This window comes from Vigna angularis, chromosome 6 (genome assembly GCF_016808095.1).
Source record: "Vigna angularis cultivar LongXiaoDou No.4 chromosome 6, ASM1680809v1, whole genome shotgun sequence".
Taxonomy (NCBI): domain Eukaryota; kingdom Viridiplantae; phylum Streptophyta; class Magnoliopsida; order Fabales; family Fabaceae; genus Vigna; species Vigna angularis.
In genome coordinates, this window is record NC_068975.1 from 5,609,438 (window position 1) to 5,625,702 (window position 16,265).

Below are 16,265 nucleotides of genomic sequence, written 5' to 3' on the forward strand. Positions count from 1 at the left end.
CAAGGATTGTTATATGAAGATAAAGAAAACATTTAGGTCTTTGGGTACTGTGATGCAGATTGGACATGTTTGCCCATTGATAGACGGTCTACTACAAGATATTGTGTTTTTCTGGCAGGAAATATTATTTCGTGGAAAAATAAGAAACAAAATGTAGTAGCTCAATCAACAGCTGAAGCCGAATATAAGGTAATGACATCATTAACATGTGAACTTATATGGGTGAAAAAATTCCTTCAATAACTTAACTTCTGTGACATCCATACTATGAAGATGTATTGCGATAATCAAGCTGCTCCACATTTCATCAAATCCAGTGATTTACGAGAGGACAAAATCTATAAAAATTGATTTTCATTTTGTTCGTGAAAAGTTGTTGACTAAGGAAATATGAACTGAGTTTGTTGGGTTAAATGATCAAGTCGCAAATTTTTTGACCAAGTCATTAAGGGGTCTTCGGATTGAGTTTATTTGTTCCAAGCTTGGTACATACAATTTGTATGCTCCAGCTTGAGGGGAAGTGTTGGAATATTTACCCTATTTATCATTGTTAGAGTATTTACCCTATTTATCATTATATTATCAGAACTACCCTATTTTGTATATGAACTTTCTTATATATAGAATGAGAGGGAGAGGGATATTTCAAGCCCTCTAGAATTATTTTATAGTTTCAATCTCAAGTACTTTAAGTTTTTCCCATGTTCATTTCATTTTCTTCAATATTCATAAATTCAATTACATTAGTTGAAAAAAGGACTGATTTTATTATATTCTAATTCATAAAATAAAATAGGGAAATAGGGAAACTAGGTAAACATAATAAAATAGAAGATTATATATCTATTTTCTCTAATTAGGAAAATTCTAAAGATATCTTCTCTAATTACAACACTTCCTCTCAAGTTGGTAAATGAATATCAATCATTCCCAACTTGCCTACAAGATCTTGAAATCTACTCGGAAGAAGCCCTTTTGTAAAAATATCTGCTTTTTGAAGTCTGTACAAACATGAGTTGTAATCACAAAATCTATGTCAAGTTTATCTTTGATGAAATGTCTGTCAATCTCAATGTGTTTTGTTGTGTCATGTTGTACTGGATTATGGGCTATGCTCATGGCAGACTTATTCTCACAGTGTAGTTGCACCGGGTTCTCCACTTTGACTTTAAGATCATCCAAAATGATTTTCATCTAGAGTCCTTCAAACATTCTTTGAGCAAGAGCTCGAAATTCAGCTTCTGCACTAGAATGGGATACTCTCTTGCTTTTTGCTTCTCCATGTTACCAGACTATCTCCAAGAAACACACAATACCCAGAAGTAGATTTTTTGTCAGTAATAGAACCTGCATAGTCAGCATCAGTATATATCTTCATAGTCAATGTGTCTTCCCTTTTGAATAATAGCCCCTTTCCTGAACTTGACTTCAAGTATTGAGAATTTTGTCAACTGCTTGCATGTGTCTCTCTCTTGGATCATGCATAAATTGGCTCACTACAGTAACTGCATAAGCAATGTCTGGCCTTGTGTGTGATAGATAAATCAATTTTCCTACCAATCTCTGATATATGCCTTCTCTATAGGAGCACTTTCTTTACTTCCAATTTTGTGATTCTATTCTATAGGAACTGTTGAGGTTCTACATCCCAACTTTCCTATTTCTTTAAGGAGATCAAGTACATATTTCCTTTGGGAGATGAAAATTCCATTCTTGGAGTAGGCAACCTCTATTCCAAGAAAATATTTGAGTTTTCCTAGATCTTTCATTTCAAATTGAGCTGCCAATTTATCTTTTAATGCCAATATTTCTGTTTCATCATCTCCTGCAATAATCATATCATCCACATAGACAAGCAATAGAGTGAGTTTGTTAGGCAATTAAAGGTGTACGTGCGAAAGAATCAAAAGGGAGGAAATAAGTAGCGGGAAAGATGGTTAGTTGTTAGAAGAGAGAGAGGGAATATAAATAACAAACACAATAGGGGTGAGGGGTATCAAATATTTTACTTTGGGAATAGACTGGACTTTTTCCAGTGGAGGAAGGGAGGCTTCCTTGGGACACTTACCTGTAAATTCTGTTTTTCCATACTTTACAAAATTAATGAAATACGTATACATTCATCTCTTTTCTACTGTTTGAGTGTTGTGAGAGAGGAGAGCCATCTGTTACGGTTCCCTGCATGAAGGAACCTAACAGATTTGGTCCGACCTGCCAGATCGGTATCGGAGGAGCAATCGTAGCGCGTGAAGAAGAAGAATGGAGGGGAAACTAAACGCACTAGAAGGAAGGATAGAGGGACGAATGGTGGCGATAGAGTCGACCCTAGAGGAATTGAAGGCGGGGATGCGAGCAATGACTATCTCGTTTCAGTAAACCTCACGACGATGCTCCAGGAACCATGATTGGAGTTTCGAAGGAAGTCGCGATTCCATCAATGCTGAACGTGAACGGCGACCACCAGAAAGTTCGGAGGACGAAGCGGAAGATGACGGAGGAGATGTGCAACGAAGCTGGATGAAGCGCGTTGAACTACCAACGTTCGAAGGAACGGATCCCATGGGCTGGATAGCGAAGGCTGAGAAATTTTTTGATCTGCAGAACGTAACGAAGAGGGAGAAGATGAAGTTTGTATACATCTGTATGGAGGGAGGCGCTAGTTATTGGTTCCGCTCCTGGCGAAAGAAGACCAGACACCCAACTTGGAGAATGTTCACTGCCGCCTTAACGCGGAGGTTTGAGGGATTAAACAGGCGTTACGTTTATGAGAAATTGGCCGTCGTGCGACAAAGGGGAAATGTCGATGAATATATATAGGAGTTCGAATTCCTGGTGGCACAAGCAGTTGGAGTAAATGAGGAACAATTATTGGGATATTTTTTTGCTGGGTTGCAGGAAGGATTGAGAAATTTAGTGAGGCCACATGACCCACGAGATCTGTTGACAGCGATGGAGCGAGCTTGCGATGTCGAGCAGGCGGGATCTATCTCGCGAGGTAATAACAGAACGGGAGGAAAATGAGGGACTACTTGGGGAAGATATGCCCCGAGTTCAGGTATTTCCGCGAGGACAGAAACCTATCGCGGGTCGACGGAGGGGTCGGTGAACGCCGGTGGCGGGTCGGGAATGAAGAAAGAAGGCGTTTCCAGGAATTTAGTCTCCCGAGCAGGCAGTAGCGGAGTAGGGAATGCTCAAGGAAGAGGAGTAAGGACCTTTCCTTATCCCGAATACATTAAGAGGTGCGAAGAAGGGCGTTGCTTCCATTGTGGAGGCCCTTACAGCCCGGGCCATAGGTGTGCTGAAAGGAGTATGAGGGTGATGATTCTGGCGGAAGAAGATGAAGGAGAAGAGGCTGAAGAGAAGATCGAAATGGAGCAAACAAATATGGAGTTGTCAGGTTTCTCTGCCGGAGGATTGACACAATCTAATACCATCAAGTTACACGACTGGGTACAGGGAAGGAAGGTTTTGGTATTAATTGATAGCGAAGCGAGTCAAAGCTTTATAGCCACCAGATTGGTGGAGGAATTGGGGTTGGAAAGCATTGATACACCTCCTTATAAAGTGTGCTTGGGAGATGGGCAACAGAAGGTGGGCCGAGGGTGTTGTTTGGGAGTTCCAGTGACGCTGGAAGGTCTGGAAGTCAGAGATAAGCTGTATCTCTTTGAGTTGGGTGGAGTGGATGTGATATTGGGAGTAACGTGGTTGGCTTCCCCGGGAGATATTAAAGTGGACTGGGGAAAGCTCATTATGAAGGTGGAGCAAGGAGGGAAGGAGATGGAGATAAAGGGGGATCCTACTTTGACACGACGTGTAGTGACTCCAGAAGCCCTTCTCAAGGAAAAGGGAATTGAAATAACGACTCTAGTGTGGAGTTTAAGTCACAAAATTGATGGAAGGGGAGGCAGAGGAGAGCGGTTTAACACGGGATGAAGAGGTGGGGCTAAGGCGAATTTTGAGTGACTTTGAAGAGATATTTCAAGATCCTCAAGGGCTGCCACCAGAAAGGAGAGTAGATCACATAATTCCTTTGAAGGAAGGTACTGAACCTATAAATGTAAGACCATATCGCTATCCTCATGGGATGAAAACAGAAATAGAAAGGCAGGTGGAAGAGATGTTATAGTTGGGCCTTATTAAACCCAGTAATAGCCTCTACTCTAGCCCTGTAATTTTGGTGAAGAAGAAAGATGGGAGCTGGCAGTTTTGTGTAGATTATAGGGCATTAAATACAGTGACCGTGGCTGATAAATATCCCATACCAGTTATTGAGGAGTTGCTGGATGAACTTCAGGGAGCATCCTATTTCTCAAAAGTGGATCTGAAGGCTGGCTATCATCAGATTAGGATGAGGAGTGAAGATATTCATAAGACTGCCTTCAGGACACACCAAGGCCATTATGAATTTCTAGTTATGCCTTTTGGGCTCACAAATGCACCGGCCACTTTCCAAGACATGATGAACTCGGTTTTAAGACCTTTTCTGAGACAATTTGTATTGGTGTTCTTTGATGATATCTTGGTCTATAGTAAGACATGGGAGGAGCATTCACAACACCTAATGCAAGTCTTGAAAGTGTTAGTTGAAAACACACTCTTTGCCAACCAGAAAAAATGTGAATTTGGCAGAAGACAAGTGCGTTATTTGGGACACAAAATATCTGCAGTAGGAGTGGAAATGGATAGAGAAAAGATTGCAATAGTGTTAGACTGGCCAGAGCCAAAAGGTATCAAAGAATTGAGGGGGTTCTTGGGATTGACCGGTTATTATAGCAGATTTATCAGAAACTATGGGAGGATGGCAAAACCCCTTACTGAATTGCTTAAAAAAGGGAGATTTAAGTGGTCTGCAATAGGAACCGAAGCTATGCAGCAGCTCAAAGAGGCTGTAACTATAGCTACGGTGTTGGCCTTACCTGATTTCAATCAATTGTTTTGTATGGAGTGTGATGCTTCAGGCTCAGGGGTGGGAGCTGTGCTGTCACAGAACAAAAGGCCCATAGCCTTCTTCAGTAAGGCTTTTTCCGAATCCTCTCTTGCTAAGTCCATCTATGAGAAAGAATTGATGGCATTGGTGCTTGCTATCTAGCATTGGAGGCCATATTTAGTGGGTCAGAAATTTGTTGTCTACACCGACCAAAGAAGCCTAAAATACTTATTGGAGCAGCGCATTACTACTGAAAGCCAACAAAATTGGCTAGCTAAATTGCTAGGGTATGAGGTTGAAATTAAATACAGAACGGGAGCTTCAAATCACGTGGCAGATGGACTATCTAGAAAAGGGGGCGAGTGGGAGGAAGAAGACAAGGTTCTACACCTGATATCCAGACCCTATTGGACAAATTTTCAGGAAATCATGGAAGAAGTTGAGAAAGATGAGGCTTTAAAGAAAGTGATGGAAGACATATGGGCAGATCCGAACTTTCATCCTGCTTATACCCTGGAACATGGGAGATTACATTACAAGGGGCGGCTTGTTTTATCAGCACAATCCTCCTGGATACCACAATTATTGGCAGAGTTTCATAACACGGTTACCGAAGGGCATTCTGGTGTCTATAGGACTTATAGAAGGGTGGCACAATCCTTATATTGGCCAGGAATGAAGAAGATAGTCACAGAGTACGTGGCTGCCTGCCTTGTATGTCAATAGCATAAATACTTGGGATCCTCACCACAAGGTCTCCTGCAATGTTTACCTATTCCAAAAGCTGTATGGGAGGATATAAGTATGGATTTTGTGGTAAAGTTACCTAAATCGCAAGGCTTTGACACTATATTAGTGGTGGTGGACAGGCTCAACAAATATGGGCATTTCATTCCCATTAAACATACGTATACAACAAGATCTATAGCTGCAATGTTTGTGAAGGAGGTGATTAGATTACATGGCATACCTATGACCATTTTAAGTGACAGGTACTCAACATTTTTGAGTATATTTTGGCAAGAGATATTTAGAGTGCAGGGCACACAACTTAGGATGAGTACTGCTTACCATCCAGAGACAGATGGACAGACGAAAGTGTTAAACAGGGTGCTAGGAACCTACTTGCGCTGTTTTAGTTCAGAACAGCCCAAGAGTTGGAGTTTGGTGTTGCCCTAGGCGGAATACTGGTACGATACCACAGGGGGCCTCTAAGTGCACACCCTTTGAAATAGTTTATGGCAGACTTGCCCCCACACTGACACGTTTCATTCCGGGGGAAACAGTGGTAGAAGCAGTCGCTCAAGAATTGCAGACCCGAGACGAGGCTTTACAGCAACTTAGATATCATCTGACCAGGGCTCAAGCACAGATGACACTATGCCAATAAGAAGAGACTGGAGGCACAAATCAAGGAAGGAGATTGGGTATTTTTGAAAATCAGACCTCATCGGCAAACATCTATGCCTACAAGACTCCATCCAAAGCTCTCAGCAAGATATTATGGTCCGTTCCTCATGGAGAAACAAATAGGTCTAGTAGCCTTTCAGCTGTAGTTACCAGCAACGTCCAAAATACACCCTGTCTTCCATGTGTCTCAGCTGAAGTTAGCTATTGGAACGCATACAGTTGAGGTGATCTTCCAACTGAACTGCAGGATGACAACCCTCGATATACCCCAGTGAAGGTGCTACAGCGTAGGAACTAGCAATGCCAAGGGGAGGAGATAACCCAAGTCCTCATACAGTGGCAGGAGAGTGGTGTTGAAGGTGCTACTTGGGAGGAAGAGCACTATATCAAACAGCAGTTTCCTAACTTCAACCTTGAGGACAAGGTTGATGTTGGGGAGGATGGTAATGTTAGGCAATTAAAGGTGTACGTGCGAAAGAATAAAAAGGGAAGAAATAAGTAGCGGGAAAGGTGGTTAATTGTTAGAAGAGAGAGAGAGAGTATAAATAACAAACAAAATAGGGAAGAGGGGTATCAGATATTTTACTTTTGGGAATAGACTGGACTTTTTCCAGTGGAGGAAGGGAGGCTTCCTTGGGACACTTACCTGTAAATTTTGTTTTTCCATACTTTACAGAATTAATGAAATACGTATACATTCATCTCTTTTCTACTGTTTGTGTGTTGTGAGAGAGGAGAGCCGTCTGTTACGGTTCCCTGCATAAAGGAAACTAATAGTTTACCTATAGAAGAGTGCTTTATGAATAGAGTGTGATCGATCTCCTTGGCTTTGTTTGTATCCCAAGGAAATCATTGCTTTTGTAAATCTTCTAAACCATGCTCTAGGGGATTGCTTAAGCCCATACAATGCTTTCTTCAGGAGGCATACCTTGTTTCTTTCATTTTTCACTTCAAAGCCTTGGGGAATCATGTACACTTCCTCTTCTAGATTTCCATGAAGAAAGGCATTCTTCACATCTAGCTTGTGTAAGTTTTATCCAAAATGAGAAGCCAAAGCGAGCATAACTAGAACTGTATTCATCTTTGCCACTGGGGCAAATGTCTCCTCATAGTCAATCCCATATGTTTGGGTATATCCTTTTGCCACCAATCTAGCATTATATCTTTCTATTGTCCCATCTGCCTTATGTTTCATTGTGAATATCCATCTACACCCTACTGCCTTTTTGTCTCTTGGCTTATCAACAATCTCCCAAGTTGAATTTCTTTCTAATGCAGTCATCTCTTCTTTTATGGCTTGATTCCAATGTTCAAGTTTCATGGCCTCCTGGATTGAGGTAGGAATTTCTGTGGCATCAATGGTAGTAATAAAACTTTTGTGCTTATCAGAGAGATTGTTAGTGCAAACATATTGAGAGATTTTTCATGGCCTCCTGGATTTAGCACATGATCTTCTTTCCTTTCTCAATGCAATGGGTAAATCCTCAGTAATACTTACCTCCTCGTCATTGATATCTTCAGGGAACCTCACCTCCGGATTAGACAATTTTTCTTGCTCGAGAGTCGAAGTGGGTTGTTTTCTTCTTTCATATTTTTTGCCAAAAAAATTGTCTTCTTCCTCACTGTGGACTATGGTAGCTTCATTGCTCAGGTCTTGGGCATCCTGCAAAGACAAACATGGTAATGGCAAGATGGAGAGTTCATCCACTTCAAGTGCTTTCTCCCCCTGAAGTGGTGGACTGACATAAAAGAATTGTGTTTCATGAAAGGTGACATCCATGGTGATAAAGATGCGACGATTCTGAGGATGATAACATTTGTACCCTTTTTTATTAGAAGGATACCAAATGAAGACACATTTAAGAGCTCTGGGATCTAATTTACCACGGTTAGGATGATGAGAGTGAACAAAAACAACACATCCAAAGACTTGACTAGGTAGACTCGTTAGTAGGGAAGAAGAAGGAACAAAAGACAATAGAGACTCTATAGGACTAATGCCATTTAAGATACGAGTGAATAACCTCTTGATGAGATATGTGATAGTTAACACAACTTCTCCCTAGTAATTTTTTGTAACAGACATTTCGAAAAGAAGAGCTCTAGTTACTTCAAGAAGATGACGATTCTTTCTTTCTGCACTTAAAAGGGGCAGAACTTAAAACTCAGATTTACTCAAATATAGGCCAAACGGGTCGTCCCCAACCCTAGGAACAGATTCAGGAGGCTCCGATTACTCTGTCTGTGGTGGCAGCGGCAAGTGGGTCTCGCCAGAGGTGGGCGCGTGGGCTACACGTGCTTGTGGCACGTGGCGGCGTGTGGCGGCTTCTCTCACGGAGCGACTTCCGGTGTTGTGGTCGTCAGTGTTGGGCGCACCTTTCTGCCCTATCAACGACCCCAACTGGCAACGACGACAACAGTGGTGGTCGGACAGCGGCGGTGGTGCAGTTGTGGAGCGAAATGGAGCCCCAAGATTGGGAGCTCTGACACCAAGTTGAAAAAATGACTGATTTAATTATATTCTAAATCATAAAAAATACATTCTCATATCTCTATTTTTAACAATCTAATTCTCCTAAAAAGGAAAATAGGAAAACTAGGTAAACAAAATAAAATAGAAGATTATATATCTATTTTCTCTAATTAGGAAGATTCTAAAGATATCTTCTCTAACTACAACAACATCAATATTAGTTTTCACTGCACAACCCTCGGGGATAAAAATTAATTAGCCTAAGTTTACCATCTCTAACCACTCCTGCCCCTCTTTATTTACCCGTGTCCATTGTTTTGAGCGGAGCATGGTTGTGCTGTGTATCCTGGATGGACATGGTCAACTATGGACAATATGGTCAGCAGCTACATTCTGATGCAACCTCAGCTGAGATGTTCTAGCCACATCATGTGATGCAGCCATAAATTTTGAACCCTGCCAACAACTAATGTATTTATTTGCCCTATATTTGATTGAAACTAAATAAATATTTTTTTGAGCTACATCTCTGAATCATACATCAGTTGTTAAAACTGAATATTGTTTGAGTTAATACTCAATATATAGATTTTGCAATCTTAAGTATTAGTAACGGACTCAAGGGGTATTCAAACAGAAAGTGGATGGAACACCAAGACTCTTGAAATCTTTTTCAACAAAATAGCTTTGCATCTTAAGAATTTTGACATACTATCTATGTTAGTTATACCTTCTAATTCTAACATTTATTGTTATATTTTTATTTAAATACTCAGTTAAATTTAATATACATTTATTTATCTATTGTGTTAACTTTAATATATATTTTCAGGATTTACAGTTCTCGATTTTACTTTTCCGTTCTTTTAAAGTGTTTCCCATTTTAATTTTTGCAATAACAATTTTGATTTGGCAGTTCAGGCAATTCCTTTGTTTGAGACTGCTTTTACAAGATGTGCAATTACCTTGATACTGTCATATTTGTGGTTGAGATGGAGTGAACAACCAGTATTTGGAACATCCCAAGTTAGAATCATTTTACTTTTAAGGGCCCTTACAGGATGTATATCAATGTCAAGTTTTATATATTGGTAAGTGGTCATAGTATTTTCCCTCTCAATTTAATTATTTTCAGCATTTCATTTGTTCTTTTGGGATTTTTTCTCTATTTACCCCTTCAGTATTTGTCTTTCTATTCTAATAAAAATGTCATAATTTTAGAATATTTTGACACCGGATGATATTTTTTTCTTCACTGTTGGTTATTCATACACTATATATATTTTAAAGCTCTTGGGTTTGATAAGTTATTGCTCTAATTCTTAGAAGTACAACATTAGATAAAGACCTTTCAAAAGGATTCGAATTGCATTTCGTAACTAATCATGCATGTTGTAACTAATAATTAGTATGTAAAGACAATATTCTTCATATTATGTTTTGTAAAATTTTCATTCGTAATTTTACATCATTAATGGTTTGCTCCATAGATAGAGTTTAGTGCAACTCACTTCTTCCTTTCCAACCTTTCAATTTTGTCAAACTCTAGAAAAAAGATGAACATTCATATGAAACCACGTGTTTATGAGACAACATGAATACTTTATGTATTGTGAAAAATCAATCAATATAATTGTGAAGATAGTGAAAACTAAGAAAGAGGTTAATTCCCCTTGTGTAGAAAATACACATAGGGTAATATATTTATTATAATAAAGGAAAATATGGGCTAAGCCCAAATACACATAATATTGTAACTAACATAAGATATCGTAACTAACATAACATACCGTAACTAACATTATCTTAACAATATCTAACACTCCTCCTCAAGTATAAATCATATGTACCATGCTAGTTCCAAATATAATCAATTCTAGGTTATCGTAAAGACTTGTGAAAATATTTGCTAACTATCACTTGAGTTAACAAAATTAGTCTTGATATTTCTAGTTACAATCTTTTCTCAAATAAAATGATAGACAATTTCAATGTACTTGGTCCTTTCTTTAAAGACAAGATTAGAGCTAATACGAAGAGTAGCCTGGATAATAAGTTAAATGGAGAATCAGGAACATAAAGAACATTATCAGTGGACAAAGAAGGGAAAAGATTAACAGTATGGGGTAAGACCTTAGATCGATAAGCTATGGTAACCGAAGGTAATAACCCATAGAAGATAGAGAAGAAAACAACAATTTGTTGCCCGTAATATGATTGGTGGCACTTGAGTCAAGAACCCAAGGTCCAAGGAAAGGAGAGTGATTTAGGCCAACAAAAGATGTACCCATGTATGCAACAAAAGTAGTGGAACTAGGTTTCTAACAATCCTCGTACCATTTGAGAAGTTCATTGACAATAGCATAGTGTCCTGCGGTATTAAATGAAGTAAGATCCACATTACATTGTTGAGGGAGGATTAGTTTGGACCATGCACTAGATTGACGAAGACGACCATGTAAGGAATGTGAAATATCCTACTTTCAATGTCATGTGTAATTTTTTGGATTGTAATTAGATTAGTACCAAAACATAAAGATGTGTAAAACAGATGCTGTCGTACATGCTAGATGCTGTCGTACATGCTGAAGCCGTGAATGCTTTATGGATGCTTTATATGTCGGAGAAAAAGGAATCAATATAATAAATTGAAGATATTTCATATTCTCTAATAAAGAAGATATGATGTGAGAATAAATAAAATCGTTCCTAATAATGCATATATAATCTAGATATCCTTGCTTTTATAGAATTAACTTTATATTTTTAGTTATAACAATATCATTGTGTTCTATTGTATGTGAATTTTTTTTTCTCATTGAGGATTTCGTGGGTTGCCAATTACAGTAATAAAACAATGTGTTATTTTTCAGCTCTCAAAGGCTGCCTTTCTCTCAGGCCATTGTATTGAACTCAACAGTTCCTATTATGGCTTCAATTATGGCCAGGGTGTTTTTGCATGATAAATTAAAAGTTGCTGATATTGCAAGTAAGATGTAACAGTTCTTCTCTGAAATTACCTTATATTTTAAATTTATGAAAAAGAGAGAAACTTTAAAGTCTGATTTTCTACTTAATTATTTTTCAGTACTTTTTCATCATTACTTGTCTGTATAACGTATTACTTTCATACATCTAGCTTAAATTCTTGCAATGCTATTTCCTGTTTAGAAAGCAGTTTGCAAACAGTTAACTGTAATATACTTATTGTAATTATCTGTAACAAAATTATGAGATCTTATATCTGATGTAATCTTTCTGCTTATACAATTCAGATATATTCGTTAAAGATGAAGTAGAATATGATGGAAAACTTGAAACATTGAACTGATATAAATGTCATTCTACTTGGGCAAGTTTGTCAGACTTCAAAATTCAAGCAATGTCAACCTATATTTGCATATAAATTCTTAACAAGTCAACTTGTAGTAAGATATTTATGGCCTACTCAAGAAACAACTAAATAAAAAATTCTTAATTATTTCATAATTCTGAATTTACAAGTATAAATTTCATATTACACTACATGTACGAGGTTAGAAAAGTTGATATGTATTTAAGTTAAGCATTTAATATCAATTGCAAGTACTGATTAATTAATTCAAAGCTGCTGTTGTTCAGGTCTTGCCTGCTGTTTCTTTGGTGTGCTGTTCTTCTTCCGAGAAGCGCTTGCTACAGAAGGTATGATAGTTGTTTCCATTTCTTAGAGTCTTAATTGGATTTTCCTCTGTATAATTTTATTGGTATGTTTTTCCTTTCAACTATAATATTCTTACATTTGAAATAAACTTAATAATACATTGGGTTTTAAATTCAATTTACTGGCCAAATTGTCGTGCGTTGTATTGTGAATGCCCCACTTTAATAAAAAGGAGAAAAGACTACCCACAGGCCTTTGAACTGTTTGTTACAGGAGGTCTGAGGTAATACTTTGTCTAGATGGTAATTGATTGCTGGGAATATAGCCTGGATCATCTAGGTTCACTAGAATGGTAGATATACTTTAACTACTCTTCCTAATTTCAGAATTTAAATTTTGCAGGATACTTTGTTAAAGCTAAGGAAGCAAGCAATGCACAAGCTAAGACAGGTCATCATATATTTGCAATTCTATTGGGTCTCTTTTCATCAATAATGGGTGGAACTAGTTACTGTCTTATTAGGGCTGGAGCTAAGGCATCCGATCAGCCTATGTAAGATTATATTTTTGGTGCTTTTGGATTTTCTTATTGACCAAATCTTGCATTTTAGTTCCTTGATCGTTTAGTCCTTAGTTTTCTTCAGTTCTGTTTATTTTGTCTGGGTTGTACTTGATTATTAGATTATTAGAATACAACATCCTTCTCGTGTTGTAACTTTGACTGATTTTAAATATTTTGTTCCATCTACTGTTACGTTTTTGCATTGTATGCTGGTTATGTTTGATGAAAAGTAGGTCCAAATTAATTTCTCTTAGAAAGTTTATCATGAAATGACAATTCTATTTGTGTATGCTCTTTTCATAGTGCGAATACACATGATCATAGTTGTCAAACTCGCGAGTTAAGTTAACGGAGACAAGATTACAGTTGAAAATAGTGAAAACTATATGAGATTAATCTACCTTGTGTTGAATATACACACAGGGTCCTTTATTTAAAATAGAAGAAATATGGGCTAAGCCCAAAATACAAATAAGAAATAATAACAAACTAACTAAAGATAAAAGATAAATATAAAATAAAAATAATATATGTAACAGTCTCCCTCAAGCTGAAGCATACAAATTGTATGTACCAAGCTTGGAACAAATAAACTCAATCCGAGGACCCCTTAATGACTTGGTCAACACATCTCTGAGTTGATCATTTGACCCAACAAACTCAGTACATATTTCTTTAGTCAACAACTTTTCATGGACAAAATGACAATCAATTTCTACATGTTTAGTCCTCTCGTGAAACTCTGGATTTGATGCAATGTGGAGCGCAACTTGATTATCGCAATACATCTTCATAGTATGGATGTCACAAAAGTTAAGCTCTTGAAGGAATTGTTTCACCCATATAAGTTCACATGTGAGTGACGCCATTGCCCTATACTCGGCTTCAGCTGTTGATCGAACTACTACATTTTGTTTCTTACTTTACCATGAAATAATGTTTCCTCCCAGAAAAACCCAATATCCTGTAGTAGACCGTCTATCAATAGGCGAACCTGCCCAATCTGCATATCAACAGTAAGAATACAATGTACAGTAAGGAAATGGGAGCTTAACCTCCCCCACAGGAATAATGGTTTCCTGTTAGAATTCTCCAAAACAACTTACTAACTCTCCTCCTCTATTCAGCTAGCTATTTATACAAACAAATACCCACACCACCTAACTGCCAAAACAGTTAGGTATTCCCTATTTTATTCCTTCTCATGTAAACTCTCCATCCCTAACATTACACCCCGCTGCCGAACAACCTTGTCCTCAAGGTTGGAAACGGGAAACTTGTCCGCTCGGTCTCTCCTGCTGATACTGTTCGGCCACTCGGTCTGTTATCCCCCTTAACCGCTCGGTCTATTATCGGTACCGCTCGGTCTATCCTGTTGATACCGTTTGGTTGTCCCCGTTACTGTTCGGCTTGATCAGGAGGCTTGGGTGGTGGCAAATCCTCCTCTTCATCGTCTTCCTCATCCTCCGCTGAAAGCAACACCCGCAAACTTCTCTCAGTGCAATGATGGCCAGGGGCGAAAGGGCCCCCACAACAAAAGCACCGACCCTCTTCTTTCCTCTTAAGGAATTCTGGGTAAGGGTGGTTCCTCACCATTCTTCCTCTGTTGTCGTTTTCCCTGGTGGTACTCACCCTTGCCTTCGAACTGGTTGGGACTCCTTCTCTCCTCACCGACCCCATACTCTCCGTTCCTCCGGACTGATTCATCGTGGGTCTATTGGGTTCGGATTGCACCACTACCCCCGTCGAACGCGATCTTGATGGGTTAATCTTGAACCCACTCCAGTTGGCCCCCTTCGCTCGTAGCGTCGCATTTTCCACGTCGCGTGCGATTTGTATTGCCACCATCAACTCTTGGGGATCTTGAATTTTCACCTGTCCCTTTATGTCCTCGCGCAACCCGACGAAGAAACAGCCCCAGACTTGTTCTTCGGGTACGCCCTTGGTTTGACCCATCAAAATCTCAAAATCGCGAACGAACTCCTCCACTGTACCCTCCTGGCGCAATGTCGCCAGTCTCTCAAACACCGTCCCCCGGAATCCTCCTCCAAACCGGTTGACCATGGCTGTCTTCAGGCCTTCCCAAGAATGGTTCTTTGCCTTTTCTTTCCAGAACTTGAACCAGTAAGCCGCACTTCCCTCCATGCTAACGTACGCGAGCTCCACCTTTTCTTCTTCGCCTGCCACCTTCTGGATATCAAAGAATGTCTCCGCCCTGTTGATCCAACTAAGGAGCTCCCGCCCGTCAAACGTAGGCAAATCCACCCTTTTCCGCCATGGTCTCTGATCGTCATGGCGGTCGAAGACCCCTCTGCTTCCGACTTCCCCCACTCCTCGCTGTGGATTCTCGTTTATAGAACTATCGGAATGTCCCTCCGCGTTATTGGTGTTCGTTCCTAATATCCTTATTATCTGCTGTAAATCCCTTCGTACTGCGGCTGATTCTGCTTTCATCCCCTCGATTGTAATCTCGATTGCCTCCAGTCTTCCCTCCATATCTCTCTCCATTCTCCCTAACGTGCCCAATTGGGATCTGGCAGTTTCTTGATTACTTCTTGAATGTGCACCCCCACTCCTATCTGGAAGTTCGGACCAAAATGTTAGGTTTCTAGTCAAGAAACCTAAAGAAACCCACTCTAACCCACTAGACTAACACACCAAAAAGACTGTATAATTCTTCTTTGTATTATCAACAGCAAGAATACAATGTACAGTAAGCAAATGGGAGCTTAACCTCCCCCACAGGAATAATGGTTTCTTGTTAGAATTCTCCAAAACAACTCACAAACTCTCCTCCTCTATTCAGCTAGCTATTTATACAAACGAATACCCACACCACCTAACTGCCAAAACAGTTAGGTATTCCCTGTTTTATTCCTTCTCACGTAAACTCTCCATCCCTAATAGCATCACAATAGCCAAAAACCTGAATGCTTCCTTTATCTTCATATAACAATCCTTGCCGGGAGCCTTTTTGATATACCTTAAAATGCGAATGAGAGCATTCCAATGGTCAACACATGGAGCCTGCATGAACTGACTAACCACTCCAACTGGAACAGATAGATATGGTCTTGTAATAATGAGATAAATCAGTTTTCCATGGGACTGTCTATCGGTCTTGTAATAATGCCTCCTATACCTTTCGGGATCGGAGAATAATTCACTTTCTTCTGTCCTTAATTTTTGAGTTGGATCCATGGGACTGTCTATCGGTCTGCAATCAATTATGCCTGTTTCTTGTAATATATCA

The 16,265-nt window shown here is 39.3% G+C and overlaps 1 protein-coding gene across 6 annotated transcripts in view; it reads left to right on the top strand.

Annotated features, from left to right (window-relative positions):
• Positions 1-16,265, top strand: part of LOC108342792 (uncharacterized) — a 68,296-nt gene that overhangs the window by 15,405 nt on the left and 36,626 nt on the right. For 5 of the 6 annotated variants that reach the window (XR_001833432.2, XR_008249790.1, XR_001833433.2 and 2 more), the window contains exons 3-6: positions 9,727-9,901; positions 11,684-11,799; positions 12,432-12,491; positions 12,853-13,003. Coding sequence is in view for 2 of the 6 variants with exons in the window: in XM_017580594.2 (XP_017436083.1) it covers positions 9,727-9,901; positions 11,684-11,799; positions 12,432-12,491; positions 12,853-13,003 (502 nt within the window). In the remaining 4 variants the exon portion in view is untranslated. The remainder of the gene's footprint in view (positions 1-9,726; positions 9,902-11,683; positions 11,800-12,431; positions 12,492-12,852; positions 13,004-16,265) is intronic. The other variant, XR_008249791.1, reaches the window with a different exon arrangement.